The sequence below is a fragment of the Ogataea philodendri genome, assembly GCF_020536065.1.
Source record: "Ogataea philodendri strain CBS6075 chromosome Unknown scaffold4, whole genome shotgun sequence".
NCBI classification, from domain to species: domain Eukaryota; kingdom Fungi; phylum Ascomycota; class Pichiomycetes; order Pichiales; family Pichiaceae; genus Ogataea; species Ogataea philodendri.
The window spans coordinates 424,057-448,609 of record NW_025763821.1 but is presented as its reverse complement, the minus strand read 5'-3'; the positions used below and the strand labels follow the sequence as shown (position 1 = coordinate 448,609).

Below are 24,553 nucleotides of genomic sequence, written 5' to 3'. Positions count from 1 at the left end.
TGGTCCATCCCTGAGAAATTATTGTAACTGATTTGTGTTTGTTGGAGATGCTGAAAGCGTTTCTTGACCAGAAGTTCGGTTCTCTTCAGGATCTGGGAAGTTTGGATAGTGTCATTAGTCAAATAGAATCAGATAAAGATGCATTAAAAGAACAGGTTACAGGAAAATCCACTGATATATACGAGGAACAGGGCAAACAACTTATTCAGATTTTGGATTCGATAGTGGACCAGGACAATTTGGACGCTGTTGACGATCTGATTGAAAAACATGGAAATATCGAGATTCTCACCAGTTTCAGACAGGAGTTAGTCAAGAAGTTGGTTCTTAAAGAAGTGACAGATCTGTACAATGCATATTTGAGCTTGAATGATAATTTGAACGATTTTGAGCTTTTGGATCTTCCGAAGCTGAAATCAGACGAAGCTATCAAACAGTTACAAAGGTTAGGTGAACAATTACAACGGTATGAAAAGACGTCTGTATATTATCCCAGCGCAGCAGAAAGTCACAAGGAATACATTGATTTGCTCCATGAAAAGTATAAGTCTATTGCAGCGGGAGAACTTCGCGACAGAGTGACAAAAGAGTTCCAGCAGCACATCACACACTGGGACGAGGAAGGAAAATTGAAAGCAAGCGAAGTCGGTTCATTGAAACTGTATTTCGATCGAGTGGTCAAGTTACAGTCTGTTTACAATAAAGTCGAGACAGCAGAGCCAGAAACCATTTGGGCGTTTGACTGCTTGGCATCAAACTTCAAGGTGAAATTCGTTTACCATTTTGAAGGATCTAACGAAACTAATAGACTGGACAAACCCGAATATCCATTGAACTATTTGCAAGGATACATCAAGAAAACCGCACCTTTGTTTGAATCACTTTACTCTCTTCAGTTTTCCAAATATTACCCCAAACTTGGAGCCGTCAAATGCTTTATTCTTTCGCTCATGACCCCGATAAAGGAGAAGTTTGACCGTGAAATGCACCTTGTCACCAATGACGAGGGGTTACTGAGTCATTTAATTCTGGAGCTCCAAAAGTTTGATCAATTCTTGGTGAAAACGTACAAGTTTAATCAATTGGGAGATGAAGGAACCAAACTGCTAACATACAAGCTTGTTCTCTCGAATAACGACGTCTTTGATCGTTGGCTAAATAACGAAAAGAACTTTGTCAACCACAGGTATGAGGAGATCATGAATTCCAAAGATGCATTTGAGATTGACGAGGACTTTGTTGAAGACGGAAAGACAAAGCCTACGAAATCAGCAATCAACTTGAAAAATCTCTTGGAAGGTATAAGCAACAACTACGCAATGCTTCCAACCAAGTTCCAGGTGAAGTTTTTGAGCGAGGTTCAGCTGAGGTTGCTCAATTCGTACTTTTCAAGCTTGAAACAGGGGTTCAATGCTTTGGACGCAATTATTCATGCTAAAATCAGCGACGAAATCTCGGCTTTGGAAAGAATATGTCGAGTTTGGTGTTCGTCCAAGTACATCATCGAGACCATGACAAACTGGGGAGAGTCTATTCTTTTCATTGAACTGTGGAGTTCAATTAATGGCAACAGTCGTCTGGAAACCACGTTTTTCGAATCGGTTATCAGTGGTTACAAGAAAGACCTGATGGTGCAGCTTCCACGGAAATTGCAGACGTATTTTGAGCGCGAACTCAACAAAACCATGAAGTCTTATTTCCTTTCTAGTCAGCAATGGGGCTCGATTGGCGACGGTGACGTTACTGGTGCACGGGAATTGGATTTGCCTATTGCTACGCTACGCAAAGACCTTGGCTATTTGCGCAAAGTTGTTTCCTACGGTGACTTTCTCAACATTGAGCTCATTCTGTCCGGGGCAATCACTGCTTATTTTGAAAAGAACGTGATCTATTGCAACAGGTTCAGTATTGGTGGAGCCAAACAGTTGGAAGCAGATTACACCAAGATGTACCAATCGCTTAATTTGCTGAGGGACAACTCCAATTATGGAAAAACCAGCGAGATATTGATTATCTTGACCAGCAATGACCAACAACAGCTTCTAAGTTCCAGTTCGCGGTTCCAGCATTTGAACGAGTACCAAGTGAGCGAGTTGGTGGCTCGCCGCAAATAAATAATTTTAGCATATTGTACACTACTTTGAATAGAGTTGTGTGAATCAAAAGCTTCATAACAACTAACGAGTTTCTCGAAGTTTTGCAATTACAAGACAATTGTCATAGTCCGAAGATCTGCGATTTGATCCAATGGAGCCGACAGAGTCTATTTCCGAGCATAATTTGGATTTTGGAGACGATACGCCGCCTACATCGTCGTCTAACTCTCCTCCTGGGACAGAGGGACATGGCCACGAAGACGATGTTATGAGCAATATTTGTGGGGAATTTGGCCAGAAAGGTGTGGTTTCTGGCTTGAAGAAGGATGAGGAGTGTACATTACAGAAAGATGGAGGACTAGTAGCTGTAGAGAACAGCACAAACAAAGAGAATAAACAGGATTACTTCAAAGGCTCTCAATTGGCGATTCTTCTGAGGGCCACCGAGTACTTTGCCGGAGGACATCTGGAAGGCCGGAGACGGCGACATGTTGTGTTGGAGAAGAGTGCAATCGAAAAGGAGAAAAAGACTTCTAAAAAGAAGAGCCAAAAAGCAGATCGGAAACCAAAGCGGGTCTTGATAAAGAAAGAGAAACCAAAGCAAATAAAGAAGCCTGAGATAACGAGTGTTCCAAAAAAGCGAGGAAGAAAGCCCAAACAAAGGACCGCGGTGAGCGATACTGACAAGGAGAAAGAACCAGTGGTGCAGAATACAATCAAGCCAGTGTTAAGACAGCCATGGTTTTTGAATCACGAGTTGTCCAATGATATTGTCATTAAATGGCAGTTCTTTGACTCCAATGTCAGCAACGAGCGGAAAGATCTGGTGCTGAAAAGTGCGTACGAACTGGTGAATGATCGGCTGGGCCGATACATTACTGATGATCCCCAGTTTGAGCCGCAACAAGTCGAGCTGTTGTATCCGCTGTATGATTATCAAGAGAAGTATCTTCTGGTCGAGTGCAAGCCGAGTGCGTGGTTCAATCCCGTCGCCGATGCTGCACGGGTGATGGAACTCACCGCACTGGTTTATTTCCCTGAGGATGCCAGAAAAAAGGTGGTTGATCTCGAGAACCCGGACTTGAGTTTGATCAAGAACTGGGACGAGGCTTGCGAGAAGAAGGACACTGCTGCGATGAAGATCATCGTGGAAGAATACAACAACATGGTGCGCGAACTGCGATCATCCAACAGAATCATAGAACACATCAAATCGTGCACTGTTTTCCCACAGCTGCTGGTGCACGAGATAATGAACCAATGCTACTTGCGCGCTGTACTTCCGGACTCGCGGAAACTCAAGACATACAAGGCGTTCTCGAACTACGTTTATGGTGAGCTAATGCCGGCATTTCTGAGCCGCGCGTATAATCAGTGCGGCCTTTCCCATGATAAGGTATTTATAGATCTCGGCTCTGGGGTCGGGAATTGCACTATTCAGGCTGCGCTGGAGTTTGGATGCGAGAGCTATGGCGTGGAGATCATGGACCATGCGTCAGACTTGTGCAAGCTCCAATGGGAAGAATTTGACAAACGGTGTGCCATTTGGGGAGTCAACCACGGCCCAATTGACTTCTTTTTGAAACAGTCGTTTGTGGAGAACGCTGCTGTGCAAGAGATTGTGAACCGAAGCGACGTGATATTGGTGAATAACTATTTATTTGACGCTACGCTATCAAAACAGGTTATTCGGCTACTCCAAGGTCTAAAATCGGGCACCAAGATCATCAGTTTGAAACCGATTGTTCCTCACGGTTATAGCATGACCTGGGACGACGCAGACTCGATCTTGAACCGCATGAAATCAACCAGATACACTTACGAAGAGAACAGCGTCAGCTGGACGTCAAAAGGCGGGTTCTACTACATAACAGAGGTTTTGGACGGAGTGAACGAGGAGTACTTCCAAGCGTCGATGTCGAGAACACACAGAAAACGTGGAGAACGAGTTTCGTTGAATGCATTCACCAATAACGTCTAGAGAGCTATATAAGAATCAAGTGATCACGAATAGATTCCCGTATAAATAGTTTATGGGTTCTGCTTGACGAAGTTGACACCCTTCTCGATGTTCTTGATCAGAGTCTCCTTAGCAGTGTTAACCATCTCCTCCTCGGCGTTGGTCAAATTACCCAAGCCGTGGATTTGCTTGACACCGTCAACACCCAAAGTGACCTTGGAGGAGAAGAACTCGACACCCTCGGACTTGTACAATGGAGAATCGACGAAAGAGCACTCGACAATGTCCTGTTCACCAGCAAGACCGTTCAAGACGGCACCGGCAAATCTGGCACCGGCCTGGGCCATGGACAAAGTAGCGGAACCTGCACCGCCCTTGGCCTGGACAACCTCGTCACCGCCGAATTGAATTCTGTGGACCAAAGCGTCGTAGGTCTCCTTTGGCAAGTTCTTGTGGTTAGTTTGAGATATAAGAGGAACGATGGTGATACCAGAGTGTCCACCAACAACAGGAACAATCTCGTGGACTGGGTTGGTCTTTGCAACCTCAGACAAAAATCTGGAGGATCTCAAAACGTCCAGGGTGGTGACACCAAACAGTTTCTTTGGATTGTACACTCCCTTGGCCTTCAAAACCTCGGCCACGATCGGAACGGTGGAGTTGACAGGGTTGGAAATAACCAAGATGGCAGCGTTTGGAGAGTGGTCGGCAGCAGCCTTGGCCAAGTCTCTCACAATGGAAGCATTGGTGTTGAACAGGTCATCTCTGGTCATACCTGGCTTTCTTGGAACACCAGCAGGAATAAGAACAACATCGGCACCGTCCAAAGCCTTTGCCAATCCGTTGTCCTCTGGTCCGAAACCAGTAACGGTGGAGTTTGTTGGGATGTGGGAAATATCAGTGGCAACACCAGCACCCAATCTCAGGTCGTACAAGGACAATTGGGTCACCTTGTGGTTCAGCTTCATCAACAAAGACAATGGCTGTCCAATACCTCCGGCAGCACCAAGAACAGACACCTTGTAGGCGGTGGAGGCGGTGGAGGAGAAATGTCTAGTGGCGAATTTAGTCAACATGATCACAAACGGTTATCAGAAGAACAAGAGAATAAAATAAAGACAAGTTAATTCCTGGATCCGATGGTTAGGGGTGCGAATGCAAGCAAGTTATATAAAAATTACAATGTTATTGGTCGTGGTTAAAAAAATGATTCCAGATGGGTTCCCGGAATCGAGCTCGGACGTGGGCTGACGGACGGTGCGGTTAGCCGGGCCGGTGAAGTTGATGACGCTGTTGGCGGCTGGCGATGCCATTGTGTGCCGTGGGAGGTGGCAGAGCTACAACGGGAATGCTGCTGTGTATAATTCTTATAACTATAACTCCGCAACAAAGCTGCCAGTACGGTGGCTACAATTCGTGGGGGTGGGAATTTTTCATGATGATCGACCGACCGGACTCATCCATGGGAAAAAACGACTTCCCCGGGTAATCGTGCTCCATGGGAAAACCAGGTAGCCAGATGGTGTACGGGTGTTCACAAGTACGAGGGAAAAAAGACGGGAAACGGAAAAACTCAACCCTGGTGTTTGGTGTGGGAAGATGTGGCTAGAGACACGTAAAGATATGCATGGAAGTAAACAAACAGGGAAACGACGCGAAAGACAAGTTTACCGGATTAGGCAAAATTCCAGAGTGCTAAAATGACGGCTCTAGACAGGGAGCCATCCAGGAAAAGAGGGGTCAAAGCCGTGGCGGGCGAGAGGCCCAAAGGGCTATAAATCCGAGGTGGTGCCGACGCGTTGGGAGAAAATCTAGTAATCGGCCCCAAAAGTAGTCGGAAGTGCGTTTTTCAAGCCTCGACCGTTTTTAAAATAGAAGTGGATTTCAGTGGGACAGGCGGTGCACGGGTGTTGCAGATCCAAGACGGAGGAGGGGTTTTCGACGGGGGGCGAGTTGGAGACGAGTAGTGGGAGACAAACCAGAGCAGTTTTACTGAGGATATGTAGCAAACAAGGAAAAGCGGAAACGGGGTGGGGTTACCCTTTTCATAAAATTCCCACCCTCCAGAAGTGAGATTTGAGAATTTTGCACAAAAAAATAGTGGTACCGCACACTTAACTAAATCGGGTTAATTGTTGAAGAAAACCATATTTTCCCGTTTGGATCTTCTTCACGGTACTTAAAACCACCAAAAACAGCGCCACGTCTGTCTGCCGCATTAGAAGAGAATATTCTTGCTTGTTTTAGCTTGACATTTGTGGTATAAGTTGACCAGATTGATACGGTTGTATATTTCGTGCTTGGCCAACGAGATTGCTTTGAGATACCATGATGTCCTCATCTCCGCCGCCTAATAGCCAGACGCCTTTCAAGGACCAGAACGTTGTGATCTCCTCGTCTCCGATGTTGACGGAGACGCTTTCGTTGCATGCTGTGAACGAGTATGGGCTGCTTCATCGGCCCGAAGAGTTGATCGTCGACCATGAGCACGATCACGACCACGAGTCCAGTCAAAACGGGTCTAACGGGTCTATCAACGGAGTCGCGTCGTACGAGATGCTGGATTTTGTTCCGTTGTCCAGCCAGGAGGACCCGTCGCTGCAATACCCAGCCTATTTGCATCCAATGACCGAGTCGTATTCCAGCTCCACCATTTCGAGCTTCAACACCGACCAGCCCATTCCGTCCAGCGCCAGCACCGGCTCCTTGACAAACGTCCACCGGACGCCTATGCGGCCCACTTCGACCATCACTCCAATCAAACGGTCCAACTCGCTCATCACTCCCCGGCGGCCGTCCAACGTGGCCAAAGCCTCGGCCGTGGACAAGTCGCCAGGAACAGGCAATCCGTTCTACACGCCTCCTGCGTTCTTGTCTCCTAAGATCACCAAACACCGTAAACAGCGGTCCATCACGGCCTCTGTCTCGTTGTCGCATCTGGACACCGATCTACAGCTGCAAATCCAGAACAGCCACCAGGGTTCGCCCTTGCACACCCCGCTGCGCACTCCGGGCAACCTGGGCGACGAGGAGGAGGAAGACGGCGAGACCGAGGATGCTGGATCGCAGTCGTACTTCATTTCTCCCTCGGTTTTGATGAAAAAGAAGTTTGGCGGAAAACTGTCCGAATTGCAGACCTTGAGACACGAACCCGGCCACGACCACTCGTCCTTGACCCACATGGACCCTCTCACTGCTGCCAACGACTTCATCAACCCGGACTTTCTGCAAAAAGTCGAGGATATTCCACTGCTGATCGATGCAGATAACGTGGAGTCGTTGGACCAGCAAAAACTCATGCATCCGCCGCTCGTGAGAGCCTCGACACAGCCGCCAGTGCACCCAAAGCCGGGGAGACTAACGCGGTCGAGATCCAGCATGAACTTGAGCGAGATTGCCACGTACAAAGAGGCCAAAACTGCGGCTTTGCGGTCGGCCAACTCGTTTATGGACGATCTGAACTACTCCATCTCGGAGGTTCCCGAATCGGCGCCAGCCACTCACTACAACTACGAGCTGCCGTTCGAGACACAGCCTGCGGGCCGCACCTCGCGGTTCCAATATTTAACTCCTCCCAACTCGTCCTCGTCGTCAACGCCAGGAGTCAACTCGTTGCTGGCCAAAGACAAGCAGAAACCGCCGTCCGCTGCTAGCACAGCGGGCCTGAAAGAGCCCGAGCATCTCGACCGTCCGCTCCAGTCGTCGCGGTCCAAGTCGCGGTCCAAGAACTCCGACCAGGACAAGAAGAAGACGCACGAGTGTCCTCTGTGCCACTCCAGATTCCAAAGACCCGAGCACGTCAAGCGTCACATGCGCTCGCACTCGTCCGAGAAGCCTTTTGCCTGTCCCGAGGAAAAATGCAACAAACGGTTCAATAGAAACGACAACCTTAAACAGCATCTACGCAAGATTCACCATCTGGCCGTTTAAATAGATTGTATAGGACAATTGATTGTACGCCAAAAAAACAAACACTACATGTCACCTCATTTGGCTCTGCTTTCAAAGAGCCTGTCTGATCTGGGCGTCGATGGGCATCTCGCTCACGTCCACACTGGCCACCACGTTGGATTTATGGAACTCCTGTTTCATCAAGCCTGCCACGCCATAACAGATCGCGGCAATCGTCAACAACACAGCCAGCGCAATCAGCGACGTGGCCATGCACGTGATACTCAGCCACTGGATCACCGCCATCACCACGTAGAATATCACTCTGTAAAGGTTCTGGTCCAGAGTTTGAACTCCTCTGATAAACCAATCTGGAACCCGGAATATTTTCAGTAAAAATGGCACCTCCACAAATGCCAAAACGATACCTTGCACAATGGCCAAGATGGCAAACACAATGACAATATTGAAATGGAAAATGTTAGCAATTCCCAAAGCTATCGATAGAAAAATCAGAACTATTCCTATCCATTGTCCGTAAAGACTTCAATGTTAGTCAACCAACAACTTTCAAACCACTCACCTGAAGTTCATTGACTTCATGTCCTGCGCAAATCCGCTAATCTTGATGTAATCCGTAAATGCCATTTTGTTGAGTTAATAGCGAAACAATTAATATTATTTTATTAGCACACTTTTTTTAAAGGCTGTGTTAGCTACGCCAATTGATATATAAAATATTTCAAAGCACAGCTAGGCGCAGACCTTGGAATTCGATTAGGACATGTCTGAGCGCTTAGATGAGCAGGACACGGGGTCCGATTCCGATATTGATTCGTTGACCGAGACGTTGGAACAGGTCGGAAAGCTTGTTTTTCCAACGTTCTCCATTCTGCCCCATCTGCCGGCCCTACCCAAACTCGCCGCTTTGAAGATGGATTACAACTCCACCAGCATTGCGAAAAAGTTCTCCGAGCTTTCGTCTTCCACGGCTCTTCATTTCCAGGGTTTTACAGAGAAAAAAGACGAACTTGCCAAATTATACAGCGAAATGAGCGAGTCTTTGACAGACGTGATCAACTCCAACATCGATTATCCGGTCGAGGACCTTCATGAGCCTGCTGGAGTGGAGATTCTGCAGGAGCCAAAGACAACCGTTTCGCTGGTCAAGGACCGACTGGCCAGCTACGACCATCTGACGTTTTTGACGTTCGAACAGTTCAACGACCAGAGCTTTCTGCGTAAACGGATCAAAGAGATCCTCAACCTGGATCTGCTGCCATTGGACCAACGGTATCTGATCCAGAAACTCATGTCGCGGTCGTACTACGAAAAACAGCGGTACGAGCGCGCTGAGAACAACGACACAGACGACGAGGCCGACGGCGACGAGGTGGCTCTCGAGGCGCGCGACCTCGAGCCAACTTACTACAACCTCGAGGAGGGCGTGTACGGATGCATGCACTACCAGCGCAACTGCAAAGTGGAGTGTCCAACGTGCAAGAAATGGTACACATGTCGGTTTTGTCACGACCAGGAGATTTCGTCACACCAGTTGCAACGGAACCGGATTTCTCATGTTCTGTGCATGTTTTGCAACACGCCGCAACTGGCCCAACAGTTTTGCGTCAACTGCGACCGCAAATTGAGCGAATATTACTGTGCTACGTGCAAACTGTTTGATAACGACGAGATCAAAAATATCTACCATTGCGACGATTGCGGTATCTGTCGACTTGGGTTGGGACTCGGACAGGACTATTTCCATTGCAAAAACTGCAACGCGTGCATTTCCATCGAATTACAGGAAAACCATAAATGTATCGAGAACTCGACCCATTCCAACTGTCCGATCTGCGACGAGTACATGTTCAGTTCGACAAAGAAGGTGGTTTTCATGATGTGCGGCCATCCGATCCACCAAACGTGTTACGATGAGTTCACCAAACATTCGTACAAATGCCCTATTTGTTCACGCACAATCATTAATATGGAGCTCCAGTTCCGGGTGCTGGATAAGGAGATCGGGGCCACGAGGATGCCGGACGGGATGGCCTCATGGACGAGCGTGATCAAGTGCGTTGATTGCGGCGGCAAATCGCGCGTTCCGTACCATTATTTGGGCATGAAGTGCGACCATTGCAAAAGCTACAATACGATGCAATTGAAGCTCGTCAAGAGCGAAAAAGACCTCCAAGAAATGGACGAGATGGAGAAGAACCTGGAAAAAGACCTAATAACCAACTCGCTGGACGACAATTTCCAATTCGACGACAAACTCGACGTTACTGGGTTCGAACTAACGGGAGCAGCCAATATCGAAGACTCGGACTCGGAGGACGACTACGTGGACAACTTTGTGCGCGTGATCAACAACTTCGAAAAGTACTCCACCATCAGTGACGCTTTCAAAGACTGGATCAATGCTTCGAAGAAGAAAGTTGATGCTATATAACAATAATTGCTAATTTTTCCGGGATCGTAGACTGGCGATGGGGATCGAGAGGATCCGTGATTTTTTCGGTGGTTGGTCCATGGTTGGTTCTGTTTTCGACCGCAAGATACGCGGCGTTTCGTCTTTTATCTCGTGCAAGCTTTCCTGGCTGCGCATCATGTTGTCCAGCTTCATGCCGAGTTTGACCCGGTTTTCGTTCTGCAACCGGAAATTGCTCAGCTTGGAGGCAGCGTCGTCCACCTCCAGCGTGGGGGTGCACGAGCGCAGCGACGTGCTCGACGCAACGTGCGGGATCGTGCCCACGGACGACGCAATGAACTCGGAAACCACCGGCGAGCTTTGCGCGTGCGGCCGCGACATGGGCACGCGCGTCTGCGGCTTGATAGGCGAGCACTCAGACGTCTGCGAGTTGGACCGGAAGTTGCGCATGCTCATGGACGATCTCTTGGATCCTGGCGAGTGCGACGACGTCATCGACACGGGCGTAGGGATTGGCCCGTTCCGAGGCGGTGTTGGCGCTGACGGGATCACTATCGGCATTGGAGGAGCCTTGCGCGAGAGCTTGAGACTGTGCGACGAGGTGCTGTGCTGGTCGTTGACACTGACCTGGCTGTTGGAGCTCGAGATCGTGTTTAGTATGCCGTAAACGGGCGACGGGTCTCTGGTGATTCTGATGGACGACGAGGTCGAGACGGAGTTTGCGTCTTCTATAAATTGGCCGTCCGTTTCGTCGTCAGACGAGGTATGCGAGGATAACGAGTATTTGCGTGACTGGATGGTGGGCAAGGAGATTTTGCCGTTCAAGGGGCTCGGCACGGACGTTGTGTGAGCCGTGGAATTGGCCGGTCTGGCCAATGCGGGCGGATGTGCCTTCAAGGTGTTGTATTTGGCCAGAACATCGAAATCGTACGCCACATCTTCCGGTTTCCATCCCTGCTTGTTGAGCAACTGGGTATCTGCCTTGTACGCAAGCAACAGGTCCACACAGCTAAGAGACCCATACTCCAGGGCCAAATGCAGCGGGCTGTTGCCGTCGTCGTCCTGGATGTTTGGGTATGCGCCGTTATCCAGCAACACTGTGAGGCACAGGGGGAAGTTATGGATACAGCAAAGATGCGACGGAGTGTATCCGTTCTTTCCGCGCTGGTCGATACACACGTTGAAGTACTCCAGCAACAGTTCCAGAGACTTGTGGGAGTTGTTGGAGCATGCGGTGTGGATAATGGTGTCGTGATCAAAAGTGAGCTTTATCTCGTCCTCGTCTGTGATTTGGGAGTAGAGTTTCGGGGGCTGGTTCTGGCGGGACGGTTTGTAGACGCCGGAATCTGGCGTTAAGGAGCGCTCGCGCACCTTGCCGAGCAACAGCTCGCAGATCTCGTACCTATCGTGATAGGCAGCGTAATGAAGGTTGGACCAGCCGTTTTCCGGGTTGATGTTGTCGAGCAGGTCGGGATACCTATTGAGCAGCCTGCTAACTATGAACAGCTGCCCGTCGATGATGGCCTTGCGCAGTCGCACGCTCGGGTCAAACATGGGGCAAATATGGGAACAACAAGAACCTGAAACAAGACGGGGAAAAAAACTTGAGTGGGATGGAGACCGCGAATTTCACACTAAATAAAGATTATAATTTTAGAGCGAGTATTATCGTAAAGCGTCTATACATTAAAACTATGTAACTGTTACCCGTACATGGGTGGTCTTTCTTCACCCGAGGACGGCGGGAGGGGCATCATGATGGGAAAATTCTTCTTGAGACACTTGAATTCCGCCTTGTTTGTGCTGAGATGACTTTTCAGCTGGTCTTTGCGGTAGAACTGTTTTCCGCAACCCCACGAGGTGCCGTCCGGATTTATCCCACCGCAAATGAACGGTTTCACGTTTGAAGAGTGTTGTTCTTTAGTGTGGCGCGACAGGTCAGACGACCGGCTGAATTTCACCTGGCACTCGGTACAGCTGAAGAGTTTCTCCTTCTCATGCACAGAAAGCTTGTGCGAGATCAGATTGTGTTTGCGTGTGTAGGATTTGTGGCACTTGTCGCATTTGAACCGACTCTCCTGAGAGGCGGACCGGCGAGCTCCAGAAGTGCCTATGGCGGAGTCGACCGACTCGGACAGCTGCATGGGGATCGAGACCGGCACAAACGACTGCACGGGCTGCACAGGGGGGACCGGATACACGGGAGCAGGTCCAAATACCACAGGCTGAACAGGCGGCTGACCCATGTCGGGCACCACGGGCGGCGAGATGGTGCGCACTGGCGAGGGCGAGAACTGGCCGGCTGCAAAAGGATGCGGCACGATTGTTGTTGTGGGAATATACTGTTGCTGGTTTGGAAACACAGTCTTGGCCGGAGGCGCGTCGACGCTCGGAAACAGCTTGTTGATGCTCGGAAGTTTCACCTTCTGCGAGGAACCATCGGGAGACGCGCTGGAATGTGTAAGATGCTGGATGTTTGGATTCAAGTTATCCTGTTGAGGTTTGTTGGCAGACATCATCAACATTGCGACGAGATGGACCTTTTATAAAATCGCGTTCGAGTGAGTGCAGACGGCAAGAGACAACACTTGGATGGCTTTGCGAGCTTATGGACAGATGCAAGACTGATAGTTTATGGAAAAGAGGAGGATGGAGAGGAAACACCATTTATAACGGTTTTTTCGATTGCACCAGCCTGCAGGACTTGGCCTTCGCTGTGCTGCAACACAGCACAGTTCTATTGTTTCAGAGAACGTTTCGAAAAGACACTCCTTCCTATTATAGTATAAAATCATTCGCTTGCATATATCTAGCTAATAAACTTTGTATAGAATCCTTTCAAAAATTTCTTTTGCCAATTATGTATGCGATAATTTCTTTTTCTCAGGTTGGTCCCCTCTGTTTTCAAGGCGGATCAACTGCTGAGCCTTGTCGGAGCGATAATGCACTGCCGCAAGCTGCACCTAAATCTCAGGATGCTGCAACAGAAGATGAAATGCTTCTGTGGTTCCAGCATGGCAGATCCTCGGTCCCTTAGTCGATAGCACAATTCACCACCCTGACTTTTCGCAACTCGGCCCTGTTTCACTTTTCTCTTTACTCGCTTTGAATTTCTGTTGCGTGCGCACAGCCCCATCTTAACTACCGCCCAATTGCCGAAGACGTACGCGCGCGTATTACATCACCTATTACATCACCGTTTCTTCTGTTTGGGGCACAGCCGGTGCAAGGATGGTGGCTCTCTCCGCACAGTTACCTCTGTTCCCCCCGCTGGGATTTACAAAATTATCTCCACGAAAAAAGGTAGTGCGACCCTCATCTTTAGGGTGTAAATCCGGACGGTAGCAGGAGATAATCACGGCAACATGTTCGGTCCGGAAGTGACGATCGCGGCCTTCAGAGGTATATAAGGACACCGATCCATCCTCTGGTATCGTCAATGAGTTCTCCATCTCCAGTTCCTATCTCTGGCCCAACGGGCTATGGACTTATGTCTCTTACTGTTCGTCCCAAGCCAATTCCTTATGAGCAAGCTTTTGCTGCCATCAACAACGCAATTGCCGACGGTGTTACTTTCCTGAACGGCGGTGAGTTTTATGGAATCAACGTGTTCAATCCGGATCCAACGGTTGAAAAGAAGCCGTACGAGAACCTTAAGCTCATTAAAGCTTATTTTGAAAAGTACCCAGAAAACAGATCCAAGGTGACTGTTTCGATCAAGGGCTGTCTTGGTGCAAAGGGTCCAGACTGTTCGCCGGAAGGTGTCAAGAGATCCATTGAGAACATTGCCTCGTACTTCCCGGAAAACAAGTTCGATCTGTTTGAGACCGGCCGCATGGATCATAGTGTCTCTGTGGAGGACTTTATCAAGTCTGTGATTCCTTTCATTGAAAGAGGAACCATCAAGGGAATTTCTCTTTCTGAGGTCAATGCAAACACCATCAGACGTGCTGCTGCAGTTTATCCAATTTCCTGTGTCGAGGTGGAGCTTTCTCTGTGGAGTACAGACATTCTGTTCAATGGAGTCATGGACACCTGCAAAGAGCTGGGAATCCCTGTGATTGCGTACTCGCCGCTCGGAAGAGGTTATTTGACCGGCTCGATCAAGTCGGTCGACGACTTGGACAAGGCAGATTACCGTCGCTCTTTCGACCGGTTTGCTTCCCAAGAAGCTATCGACGCCAACAAGAGCATCATCGACAACATTGCCAAGTTTGCCAAGGCCAAGAATGCAACTCTTGCCCAGATCGCCCTGTCGTGGGTCAGAAGCTTCAGCGAGTACCCTGAAAAGTACCCAACGGTGATTCCAATTCCTTCTGCTTCCACCGCAGAGAGAAACCACGAGAACAACACCCACATCAAGTTGTCCAAGGCCGAGTTCGACGAGCTCACCAACCTGGTCACCAACCAGAAAATCTACGGCGGCAGATACGCTGCTATGTTTGAGCCGCATCTCAACGGCTGACCAAACATATAGTGAAACAATATGTCAATTACATTTTTCCTGTAGAAACACAACGATCAGCTGCCTCCAGCAAATAAAAAGAACAATAAGCAATAAATTCAGAGCGATCCGTTCACGGCCTCAACCACCTTGTCCACAGGAGACTCGGTCCGCGAGCCAATGAGTCTGTCCACGGTCGGCTTGATTCTGGCGTCGTACGTTGGCTTGATGGCCGAGGTGTATGCCTCGTTAGAAAGTCTTCTGGACGTCTTGGCAAGTGCCACTGGGGTCGAAGCAGACGCTTTTTCGTCGCTGTACACCTCTGTGACGTACGTTGGCAGAGAAGACACCTGGCTCACGTATGGTTGCGCTCTTTCGTATGTGGAAGACAGAAGTTTTCTTGATCTTGCGAGCTCGCTCTGGGCGGCGTCGGAGACCTCCTGTGCTTTGGCCTCAGCCTGTTTCTCGAGCGGGAGCAGTCTGTCAATGACTGCCTCGTAATAATCGTTCAAGATCTTCACCACGGAGCTGACGCGCGATCTGACAACTGCGGTTGCATTCGAGAAAGTGGTTCTCACACGCTTGACAGACTGGCTGGCCCAGCCGTTGTAGTAGCTTTCCAGAGTCTTGGAGATGGACTCGTATGAAACAGATGTGATTGAAGGGAAAGTTTTGTCCACGTACGAAAGTGCGGCATCCGTGGTTTGGTCCAGATAGTTGAGGATAGAGACCGCAATAGAGACGTTAGACAGCAGCCCAACCAGTCTTGTGACAAGAGTATTTGTGTAGGACTCAATCACCTTGACTGTGGAGAACCGCTCCACAAACGCGCTGGTATCCGCCACAAGTGGGTACTTTCTCAAATGGGAGTAAGAATGGGATGTAATTTTGCTAGACTTGGCGGTTTCGGAGGCACTCATTATGGGTTGAAACGAAACGATACTAGAATGATAGTCTTTTTCAGCTCAATAACAACTCTTATGGGATTTACAACGGTGGTGTCCCACAAAAAAACAGCAATTATTTCCTTTCAAACTGTGTACAGAATTATGAGCCTTTTTATAATAATTAAATATTTCTGTCAATTTCGATAAGGGCGATAAGTTATGCGAGTAGCATTAAAGTTGTGTGGGCTGATAGCCAGATTTACAGATAACGTGATGGGCAAAGCTGGGAAAGTTGAGCAAGCTGGAGACAGCTTTTAGGGGGGTAAATTAACAGATGAACGTGGACTACTATTGGCAATCTCGGAGATTTGTGCTTAGGTTGCCCTGCTATAAAAAATTCCCGAATTAGACACAGATCTCTGACATGTGAAAACTGAGCAATCCCGTGCAACAAGGCCCAATGTCGCAGCCGGGTAACCATTTCAGTGGAAATTGAAAATTGGTATTTTTTTTTTCTCTCTCAACGAAAAATATCGCTACAAAATGTCCAGCAGATACAGCCCGTTGGAAAGATTACCGGCGCATTTGCGGAACTTTCTGATCAAACGGAGCGAGCAGGCACAGCTGCCAGCGTTCCGTCGTCAGACCGACCGGTTTGTTCCCGAAGAAAAACGGTTTTCCAAGCCCGAGCAATGGAAGGTGCTTGAAGGAGACAGAGTGATGTTTATCAAGGGCGTCAACAAGGGGAAAATCGCTCGTGTTTTGGGCCTCCAATCGTTCTCCAACCACATTTTCACAGATATCTCGGAAACAAAACCGATGGTTGTTCCAAAACAGCTCTGGCAAGAAAATCAAGATACTTACTTGATAGATTACCCAAAAACGGTTCCTGTTGAAGACGTTAGAGTTGTTGCCACAGTTGCCCGCGAGGATGGTACAGAGTACGACATTGCTGCTGAGGACGTTGTTTTCAAGGGAAAATATTTTGACGAAGACTACAAAAAAATGATGCCAATCAGAAGAGTCAAATACCACGAACATATCATCATTCCATGGCCAAGAGTGGATCCTGTTGACGACTGTGCCTTCAGCACTCCGCCAGACGTTGTTGAGGAACGGACCCATGTGGAAAACTCGATTTTAACGTATGACCAACCATCCGACTTCTCCATCGAGTCTCTGAGAGACCCAACGATGAAGAGAGCATACAAGTGGAACAAGCAGGTTTTAAAGAAGGGAGATATCACCAAATTGACTCCTCCTTCAGAGATCTTCAGCGAAACAAAGAAGGCCATGTTTGAAGAAAGAAAACAGATCAGAGAGGCCCAAATCAAGGAAATTTCTCCTGAAGTTTTGGAGTTCATTGGTTCCAGAGTTGCCGAGCATCTCAACAACGTGACCGATCCTCGCTTCAAACAGTATGTTGACAAAGTTTCTGGAGAATCAAGAGCCCGCAAATTGGAAGCAAAACAACAAGAAAAACAGTTCCAAGACTTGAAGATTAAAGAAGCAGAACAACGCAATAAGCAAAAGAAAACGCCTAAACATTAATCACAACTTGGATTCATCTTTGTATATATGACGATCAACATTTTATCTTATCATTTTCTTACAATTTCTCGTAATCCAACTTACCTTCCAATTTCTTGTTGTCAACCATCTTTCTAACAGCCTTCATCAAGTCTCCTTGGATGATGTAGTCTCTGTCTTCTCTGATGGCAAAGAAACCAGCTTCTGTGACAACGTTTCTAATATCTGCTCCATTGAACCCATCGCTCATCTTCACCAAAGCTTCAAAGTCAAACTCGCCTTGCTTTTTGATCTTGGAAGTGTGAATCTTGAAGATCTCAAGTCTTCCGTTCTCGTTAGGAAGCGGGATCTCGATCTTTCTGTCCAATCTTCCAGCTCTCAACAAAGCAGGGTCCAAGGTATCTGGTCTGTTGGTAGCCATGATGATCTTAGTCTGGCCCAAGTAGTCGAATCCGTCCATTTGATTGAGCAATTCCATCAACGTTCTTTGGATCTCTCTATCTGCAGAAGTACCTTCAGAAAATCTCCGACCTCCAATGGCATCGATCTCGTCCATGAAAATGATACACGGCTCGTGTTCCTTAGCGTAACTGAACATTTCTCTCACCAATCTGGCAGACTCTCCGATATATTTGTCCACGATTGCAGATGCAGGCGAGAAAATGAAATTGGCTCCAATAGTTGCCGCCACCGCCTTTGCCAATAGCGTCTTTCCTGTTCCTGGAGGACCGTACAGCAGCACACCTTTTGGAGGCTTGATACCGACTCTGATGAACAGTTCTGGGTTCTTCAGAGGCAACTCGATCACCTCTCTGAGCTCACGAACTTGTTCGGTCAAACCTCCAATTCCTCCAAACGAAATCTCGCCCGGCTCGAATGTAGTCATATTGTACACCAAAGGATCAACTTCACGGGGAAGAATCCGCATCACCGTTAATGTAGTCATGTCCAATGCAACACGCACTCCTTTCTTCAATTTTTCGCGCTTTATGGTAGAACGACACCCCACAATGTACCGTGGGCCAGAAGAGGCCTTCACTATGAATCTTTCCTCGTCCAATTGTTTCAGCACCTCTCCGATGATCTGTCCAATGGATTGCAATGCTTTAATGTCATCTTCTGTCTTTGTGAACTTCTTTTCCAGGTCTCTGATTCCCAAACGGGCCTCTTTCAAACGAGATTCCCATTGACTGTGTTCTATGAGTTTATTTTTCAGAGCAGTGAGAGCCGATTTGCGCATCGACTCTTCTGAAGATTCTGCAGGCTGCTGCGAAGAGCTTCCACCGGAATTGGCGCTTTCGCCATCCTCGTTAAGCGCCGAAAGCAACGGATCGTGTTCTTGGCTCATTATTTGCAAATAAATACCAGTGGCAAAAAGTTGAAGAAAAAAAAGCCGGGTAAAGCATTTTCCCATAGAGCTGGTCTTGAAATAATTATTGGAAAAAAAATAAAATAAATCGTCCTTTGTCTTCCCCAAATGGAGTTTCACGCTGTAATTTTCTGCGGAAAGGGGTCTTCTTTGTCGCCAATTTCCGCTGTCAAGGAAACGGGCGTCCCAAAGGCCCTATTACCCGTGGCCAACAAGCCCATGATCCAGTATGTTCTTGAATGGTGTGACAAGGCACCGTTCCGTCAAATCACCATCTTCACAGAGACACATACTTTGGCCAGAATCTCCAAGTTTGTTGATACTTATAAAGAGTCCAGAGACTCAGATCTGGCACAAACCAGTCCAATTGAATGCATAGGAGCAGACGCTTCCAGTACTGGAGTCATCTTGAACCAGTACAAAGGCCATATTCTGAAAAATACCGGCAACTTTGTTCTTTTACCTTGTGATTTCATCACAGACGTGCCTCCTCAGGTGCTGGTGGAGGTTTTCCGCGGTCAGGATTACAACAACATTGGTTTATCCATCTGTTACAACAATAGTTTTGAAAATATCGATGCTAATAAGGTGTTGAACTCAAATTACACCATGTATTCCAAACAAAATAGCCAATTGGTGCTTTTGGATTTGTGTTCCAAAGGATCTGTGGCACTGTCGAAATTCCTAAAGATCAGAACCCATTTGTTATGGAGATACCCAAACACTCAAGTTTCCACTGCATTATTAGACTCATTTATTTTCTTTGGTGACTCACGTCTTTTCAAGCTTTTGGAAGACCAGAAAAACGGCCTTATATCCAGCAACTCGGCGACAAAGATTAAAAGAGACCTTGCACGGAGATCGTGGAAACACTCGACCAAACAAGAGGCCGTGGGGCTCTTCATACTACCGGAGAAGTCCACTTTTGCCAGATGCAACAATCTGGCCGTGTACGCAGAAACTAATCGTCATGTGCTTAAGCTGCATGCCAAAGAATCTAATACCACTGCATCTACACAAAAGCCAAAGGAAAAAGCAGACAAGCCCAAAAACCTGGCTACTGTCGGTGCCGACTCATTGGTCGGGGACAACACCGAATTGGGAGAAAGAACAAGCGTCAAGGGCTCTGCTATTGGCAATAACTGCAAGATCGGTAATAAATGTCGGCTCACTGCATGTGTTGTTCTGGATGGGGTTGTTATTGAAGACGACGTTTCGCTACAGAACTGCACGATCGGAGAAAATGCACGCATTGGAGCCGGTTCAAGACTGGTGAATTGCAACATCGAGGGCGCCTATGTCGTTGGATCCAAGGTGAACTTGAAGGGAGAGACGTTGACTAACTTAGAGATTGGTCTGGAGGACGAAGATGGGTCTTTTGAGGCCATTGACGACGATTCCGACGAGGACGACTCTGAAGACGGGGAAAGCGGCTACGATGACGAAAGCTTTGAGGAGGAGGAGTACGATGACGATATTTTCGATAGAACGTGATGGAGTGTAGATAATAATAGCAATCTAAGAACTAAGGCTGATTTCACGAGATCAAAGCACCGTTTAGGCGGGGCTTGAATGATAGGAGATGGCTGGTTGCTGGGCAGAAAAAAAGCTTATGTGGCTGTGCGGCTTTCGATCTCTAAGCGAAGCGAGCGGTTGGAACTGATTGCAAGGGAGTACGAATCAACGGCATTGAATGAAAACATGGATTGCAAAATACTGCTGAGCAGTGTACACTTGATTTACACCGCTACTCTTCCCCCACTCGAGCTTCTAACTCGTCATATCCGCTCTGCTACAAATCTCGAATTTTTTTAGATCGAAATCTCGGGCCCTAATTACATGGTCGTGCGCCAACCTGCTGCATGCTTGAAAGAAAAGCGCCGCAAATCCAGCTGATACGTAAACCAGCCATTCGAAAATCAAGTGGCATGCGATTTGGAAACCAACAAACAATGACTACCGATTCCACAGGATCGATATATAAGTACACAACACGCCCGAAATTTCCCACATCTGCTCAATTTACATTTAGATGAGGTCTCTACGCCTGACGCTAGCCGCTTCCCTGGCTCTTTTGTGGGCTCCACAGGTGTCTGCCTACAGCAGCTATGCCCAGTCTCAGCCAAGATACTGGAACACCTCTTCATGTTCTACCGATTCTACTGTGACACATACTAGTACTGTGTCTCTGCACAGCAGTGACCCTGACGCTTATGTGGATGAGACCGTCACACCAACTGTTACTGGTACAGACAACATCGGAGCCACCGATATTTCTTACATCACTATTACTTCCACCTACACTGACTGCAACTACCACAGCGAGTGCTCCACCTGGACAACGACCGAGCTGATTGGTTCTTACACCACGACTATTTCAGGCCATGTTACTGTCGTGACCGACCTGAAGCCTTTGACCGGTGCTTCGAGCGATGGAACCAATGTTCTGCCAACAGAGACCGGATCTGCGTCTCTGAGTAAGTCTTCGACGGTTTCCACGGCAACTGCTCCGGAAACCACCACCGAAACCATCACCAGTTGCTCTGCCGGTAAATGCTCGACATGGACCACCAAGGAGCTCGTTTCCGACTACACCACCACGATCTCGGGCCACGTCACCGTGGTGACCAGCCTGATTCCGCTGTCTGGAGAGTCTTCCACACAAAACGCAGGAACAACCGTCACTGCGCCAGAAACCACCACAGAAACAATCACCAGCTGCAAGTCCGGAAAGTGCTCTACATGGACCACTGAGGAGATTGTGTCTAGTTACACAACCACCATTTCCGGCCATGTGACCGTGGTGACGACTCTGTGTCCGCTTTCCGGCTCGTCCACGGCCTCTGAATCCGCATCCGCCGCCAAAACCACAACCACAACCACCTCCGCATCTCTTTCCGAAGTTCTCTCAAGCTACACAACCACCATTTCTGGCCAGGTCACCGTGGTAACCACGCACTGTCCTGTGTCTACCGGTGCTCTTACCAGCTCGAAGGGTGCTGGCGGAGGATACGAGGTCACCACCTACACCACCACTATTGGAAGCCTGACCACTGTTGTGACGACTGTTTGCCCAGCCAGCTCCGTGTCGGCCTCCGTTTCGAAGGCCAGCTCTTCTGCTGTGCCAGTTTCGTCGTCCACGAGCGGCGCCAGCAGCGCCAGCTCTTCAGGAGCCGTCACCGTGATCACAACCGATGTCGAGGGTGTGACCACCGTGCTCACCACCGTGTGTCCCGAGAGCGAGACGGCCAAGTCAAGCAGCGCAGTGCCAAGCAGCTCGAGCAGCTCGAGCAGCTCCAGCAAAGTCGAGTCTACCTCCACCTCCTCCACTGCCACCACTGCCTCCAGCTCCAGCTCCACCGCCTCGACCGTGGAACTGGCGCTAGAGTCGACAGTCTCGGTGCCTGTGGAAACGGAAGCTTCTGCCTCGCAAGTCGTCTACACCTCCACCATCTCGAGCGTGCCAGTGGTGCTCACAACAGCCACCCCAGTGTCGGCCCAAAGCAGCACCCTGTCCACCTCGAAAACTACCGGATCCAGCACCGCCGTGTCGATCTCCACCTTGGAGGCCGGCGCAAGCAAGATCAGCCTCGGCGTGGGACTCCTCTCGATGGTGTACGGACTACTCTATGTACTATAAAATTAATACGGACTAATTGGACTAATTGGAAAAATTCGACAAATAGCATCAATCATCATGTAGCGGAAACTTAGTAGCCAGTCACCCATTGAACGGATGGCAGTTTATGAGATGTTTCGGCGTTCTTCTGGCAACCTTTTCCCCTCCACTCGTCCACGCTGGACGGTGCAGTGAATAGGCTGCGTTCGTATCAAAGCCAAAATTTTTCACCTCGAGCGAGTTTTTATACTAGTTGCTTACATAATGCAGATAAATAGATATTAATTTGGCAATCCATGGGACGGTTGTACAGTGCTGATCTGGAGCCCAAGAAGAAGACCAAGAAGGTGCCGCGGTCTTCCAAACGGCCACTAGTGCGTCGAGGCGCCATTCGCCGCAAGTTCCCGCGGTCCAGTCCTTATTTATTGCTGCGCAACCCGCAGTTTCTTGTTTCTGACGATCCCCGGCCCGAGACCGTGGTAAGACAGCTCGAACACACAGAACATGCCTCGCAATCACGCTAGTTGGCGCAGGTACCCACATCGCGGCGCGAACTTGCACGTGTCGCACATCGACTTGTACGCGGGGCCCATTGGCGGCCGTTTGGCCAGCCACAGGTCCATTCCCGTGGTGATGGAGTGGTTGGCAAACTCTCTGCTGTACGGCCGGTCAAAGCTCGCAAAGATGTCTGTTTCGAACGAGTATTCAACGCTCGTGCTGGTGATTCTGAAATGGTTCAGAGTTTCGAGCAATTGCGCTGTTCGTGCAGCCAACAGTTCGAACGTTGGCGGTGTTTTCCATGCTTCCAAGGCCAGCTGTTTTGGGACGGTGTTCTGGATGAGTCTGACACGGCTGTCTGACGGTTCGAGACTGTATATTGGAGCCAGGAGGTTCAGGAGGTACGGGGCTGATTGCTGGGCGGTTGGCGCGCTTGTATCGTACGGCGCGAACCCAATAGGGTTGCCGTTCTGGAGCCGTTCTGCATCGGCTATTAAATAGTGGTTGTTGAGAAGCAGATATACCATAGAGGCAGGGTCGATGACGGTTTGCGGGTCGATTCCTCGTTTGCGCAAGTTCAGTAGCAGCATCTCGTAGGCAGATTCCTTGCTGGCGCTCAAGATCTCCAGAAACCGCGCGTACATGGCCACCTGGACCAGGTTGAACTCCTGCGTCGAGGGTGGGGGTGCACGACGGAACGATCTGGTTTTCAGGTCTGTCACACAGAGCTCGAGCTCGTCGGACCACAGCTCGGCCGTCTTGTGCACGGCGGGCACTACCTGGGCGAGATCGAGCGGGTTGGTGACGTCCATGGCCAAATCCTGCTGGTAGTTGCTAAAAGCGTTGTCAGAGCCGGTTATTGAGAGCAGGTCGATAATTCCACTGATCAGCACCAAATCCGGCCGCAAACTGGTATCGCGGGGGTCTGCTGCAGACATGTCATTAACCAGTTCGTCATGCGATTTGTCGTAGTACCCGTGGACCAAAATCTCGCGCGCCTGGCCGCACGTTGCAAGCTGTGCCAGCCGTGAGACGTTTTTCGAGAGACCGTGTGCAGACTTCTTCTCGAACGTCTCCGCGAGCAACTCTCTGAGGAGACCCACAATAGAGTCCGGCAGCGGACCAGACTCATCAAGCGGCTCGACATCGGGCACGGGGGCGGTCGTTTGCGGCAGATAAAGTGTGGTGTCCAGTTTCAACGTACTGTCACCAACCAGCATTTCCTTCACTGGATGCATCTGGAGCTCGATTCGCTCGTGCTCCTTGGTTCCACGGATCATCGCCGGCGTGGATGGAACCTCAGTAACGCCCATGTACAGGTCATACATCTTCTGCAGCTCGCAGTATGCTCCCGTGAGAATTTTGGTGACCGACAAACGGATCTGGCCGGGATCACCCGTGCTCAGCGACTCGAGCTGCTGCAGAGGAGTGCGACCAGTCAGATTCTCGTGGGTCAGCACCTCTTCCTCAGGAACACCAGTGATGGCCTCGAGCACTCCTGGAAGCTGCTGCACTGGACCTGTGGTAGTGGCCGGGTCTGTGAGGCCAGTGTTCGCCACAAACCCGCGCTGTTCCTCGCTCAGTTTCAGAAAACTGTCAATAGCGTCCAAAGTACTTGGTTTCGCGTCGTAGATCGCAAACGTCTCCTCTGCCATAGTCACCTCTGTCTGGGTGTCTGGCTCGTGCTGCTGCTCTGCAATCGACAGTACCAGCGTCTTGGGATTTCTAGAGTCCAGTTTTGGAACACTGGAGTACGCCAAACGACGACACAGTGTTCTGAACGCGTTCCTCGTCCCAAACTGCATTACTCTATCTTCATTAGTTC

General features: G+C 49.1%; 19 protein-coding genes across 19 annotated transcripts; 10 read left to right on the top strand and 9 right to left on the bottom strand.

The window, feature by feature from the left end:
* Nucleotides 1-47: 47 nt before the first annotated feature.
* On the top strand, nucleotides 48-5,183 carry OGAPHI_001282 (uncharacterized protein; the record flags this gene model as incomplete). Its single annotated transcript, XM_046202026.1, has 3 exons — nucleotides 48-2,096; nucleotides 2,224-3,995; nucleotides 4,268-5,183. The coding sequence occupies 3 exons, from the start codon at nucleotides 48-50 to the stop codon at nucleotides 5,181-5,183; spliced, it is 4,737 nt and encodes a 1,578-aa protein (XP_046064191.1).
* OGAPHI_001283 (uncharacterized protein) lies at nucleotides 4,128-5,132 on the bottom strand (the record flags this gene model as incomplete). The annotated part of the gene is made up of 1 exon (XM_046202027.1): nucleotides 4,128-5,132. The coding sequence occupies one exon, from the start codon at nucleotides 5,130-5,132 to the stop codon at nucleotides 4,128-4,130; it is 1,005 nt and encodes a 334-aa protein (XP_046064192.1).
* A 1,201-nt stretch (nucleotides 5,184-6,384) lies between the features above and the next one.
* Nucleotides 6,385-7,986, top strand: OGAPHI_001281 (uncharacterized protein; the record flags this gene model as incomplete). Its single annotated transcript, XM_046202025.1, has 1 exon — nucleotides 6,385-7,986. The coding sequence occupies one exon, from the start codon at nucleotides 6,385-6,387 to the stop codon at nucleotides 7,984-7,986; it is 1,602 nt and encodes a 533-aa protein (XP_046064190.1).
* A 72-nt stretch (nucleotides 7,987-8,058) lies between these two features.
* On the bottom strand, nucleotides 8,059-9,230 carry OGAPHI_001280 (uncharacterized protein; the record flags this gene model as incomplete). The annotated part of the gene is made up of 2 exons (XM_046202024.1): nucleotides 8,059-8,471; nucleotides 9,215-9,230. 2 exons carry the CDS (start codon nucleotides 9,228-9,230, stop codon nucleotides 8,059-8,061), a joined length of 429 nt encoding a protein of 142 aa, XP_046064189.1.
* Nucleotides 8,732-10,402, top strand: OGAPHI_001278 (uncharacterized protein; the record flags this gene model as incomplete). Its single annotated transcript, XM_046202022.1, has 1 exon — nucleotides 8,732-10,402. One exon carries the CDS (start codon nucleotides 8,732-8,734, stop codon nucleotides 10,400-10,402), a length of 1,671 nt encoding a protein of 556 aa, XP_046064187.1.
* OGAPHI_001279 (uncharacterized protein) lies at nucleotides 9,494-9,715 on the bottom strand (the record flags this gene model as incomplete). The annotated part of the gene is made up of 1 exon (XM_046202023.1): nucleotides 9,494-9,715. The coding sequence occupies one exon, from the start codon at nucleotides 9,713-9,715 to the stop codon at nucleotides 9,494-9,496; it is 222 nt and encodes a 73-aa protein (XP_046064188.1).
* A 9-nt stretch (nucleotides 10,403-10,411) lies between the features above and the next one.
* Nucleotides 10,412-11,935, bottom strand: OGAPHI_001276 (uncharacterized protein; the record flags this gene model as incomplete). Its single annotated transcript, XM_046202019.1, has 1 exon — nucleotides 10,412-11,935. One exon carries the CDS (start codon nucleotides 11,933-11,935, stop codon nucleotides 10,412-10,414), a length of 1,524 nt encoding a protein of 507 aa, XP_046064185.1.
* On the top strand, nucleotides 10,440-11,636 carry OGAPHI_001277 (uncharacterized protein; the record flags this gene model as incomplete). Its single annotated transcript, XM_046202020.1, has 2 exons — nucleotides 10,440-11,037; nucleotides 11,233-11,636. The coding sequence occupies 2 exons, from the start codon at nucleotides 10,440-10,442 to the stop codon at nucleotides 11,634-11,636; spliced, it is 1,002 nt and encodes a 333-aa protein (XP_046064186.1).
* Nucleotides 11,936-12,084: 149 nt separating the features above from the next.
* OGAPHI_001275 (uncharacterized protein) lies at nucleotides 12,085-12,906 on the bottom strand (the record flags this gene model as incomplete). Its single annotated transcript, XM_046202018.1, has 1 exon — nucleotides 12,085-12,906. One exon carries the CDS (start codon nucleotides 12,904-12,906, stop codon nucleotides 12,085-12,087), a length of 822 nt encoding a protein of 273 aa, XP_046064184.1.
* Nucleotides 12,907-13,817: 911 nt separating this feature from the next.
* On the bottom strand, nucleotides 13,818-14,834 carry OGAPHI_001274 (uncharacterized protein; the record flags this gene model as incomplete). The annotated part of the gene is made up of 1 exon (XM_046202017.1): nucleotides 13,818-14,834. One exon carries the CDS (start codon nucleotides 14,832-14,834, stop codon nucleotides 13,818-13,820), a length of 1,017 nt encoding a protein of 338 aa, XP_046064183.1.
* Nucleotides 13,821-14,846, top strand: OGAPHI_001273 (uncharacterized protein; the record flags this gene model as incomplete). Its single annotated transcript, XM_046202016.1, has 1 exon — nucleotides 13,821-14,846. The coding sequence occupies one exon, from the start codon at nucleotides 13,821-13,823 to the stop codon at nucleotides 14,844-14,846; it is 1,026 nt and encodes a 341-aa protein (XP_046064182.1).
* Nucleotides 14,847-14,944: 98 nt separating this feature from the next.
* Nucleotides 14,945-15,745, bottom strand: OGAPHI_001272 (uncharacterized protein; the record flags this gene model as incomplete). The annotated part of the gene is made up of 1 exon (XM_046202015.1): nucleotides 14,945-15,745. One exon carries the CDS (start codon nucleotides 15,743-15,745, stop codon nucleotides 14,945-14,947), a length of 801 nt encoding a protein of 266 aa, XP_046064181.1.
* Nucleotides 15,746-16,255: 510 nt separating this feature from the next.
* On the top strand, nucleotides 16,256-17,263 carry OGAPHI_001271 (uncharacterized protein; the record flags this gene model as incomplete). Its single annotated transcript, XM_046202014.1, has 1 exon — nucleotides 16,256-17,263. The coding sequence occupies one exon, from the start codon at nucleotides 16,256-16,258 to the stop codon at nucleotides 17,261-17,263; it is 1,008 nt and encodes a 335-aa protein (XP_046064180.1).
* Nucleotides 17,264-17,290: 27 nt separating this feature from the next.
* On the top strand, nucleotides 17,291-18,432 carry OGAPHI_001270 (uncharacterized protein; the record flags this gene model as incomplete). Its single annotated transcript, XM_046202013.1, has 3 exons — nucleotides 17,291-17,333; nucleotides 17,395-17,751; nucleotides 17,861-18,432. 3 exons carry the CDS (start codon nucleotides 17,291-17,293, stop codon nucleotides 18,430-18,432), a joined length of 972 nt encoding a protein of 323 aa, XP_046064179.1.
* OGAPHI_001269 (uncharacterized protein) lies at nucleotides 17,322-18,590 on the bottom strand (the record flags this gene model as incomplete). Its single annotated transcript, XM_046202012.1, has 1 exon — nucleotides 17,322-18,590. One exon carries the CDS (start codon nucleotides 18,588-18,590, stop codon nucleotides 17,322-17,324), a length of 1,269 nt encoding a protein of 422 aa, XP_046064178.1.
* Nucleotides 18,591-18,719: 129 nt separating this feature from the next.
* On the top strand, nucleotides 18,720-20,105 carry OGAPHI_001268 (uncharacterized protein; the record flags this gene model as incomplete). Its single annotated transcript, XM_046202011.1, has 1 exon — nucleotides 18,720-20,105. The coding sequence occupies one exon, from the start codon at nucleotides 18,720-18,722 to the stop codon at nucleotides 20,103-20,105; it is 1,386 nt and encodes a 461-aa protein (XP_046064177.1).
* Nucleotides 20,106-20,643: 538 nt separating this feature from the next.
* Nucleotides 20,644-22,251, top strand: OGAPHI_001267 (uncharacterized protein; the record flags this gene model as incomplete). Its single annotated transcript, XM_046202009.1, has 1 exon — nucleotides 20,644-22,251. One exon carries the CDS (start codon nucleotides 20,644-20,646, stop codon nucleotides 22,249-22,251), a length of 1,608 nt encoding a protein of 535 aa, XP_046064176.1.
* Nucleotides 20,989-24,533, bottom strand: OGAPHI_001265 (uncharacterized protein; the record flags this gene model as incomplete). The annotated part of the gene is made up of 4 exons (XM_046202007.1): nucleotides 20,989-21,502; nucleotides 21,640-22,037; nucleotides 22,143-22,236; nucleotides 22,813-24,533. The coding sequence occupies 4 exons, from the start codon at nucleotides 24,531-24,533 to the stop codon at nucleotides 20,989-20,991; spliced, it is 2,727 nt and encodes a 908-aa protein (XP_046064174.1).
* OGAPHI_001266 (uncharacterized protein) lies at nucleotides 22,735-23,229 on the top strand (the record flags this gene model as incomplete). The annotated part of the gene is made up of 1 exon (XM_046202008.1): nucleotides 22,735-23,229. The coding sequence occupies one exon, from the start codon at nucleotides 22,735-22,737 to the stop codon at nucleotides 23,227-23,229; it is 495 nt and encodes a 164-aa protein (XP_046064175.1).
* Nucleotides 24,534-24,553: the final 20 nt, after the last annotated feature.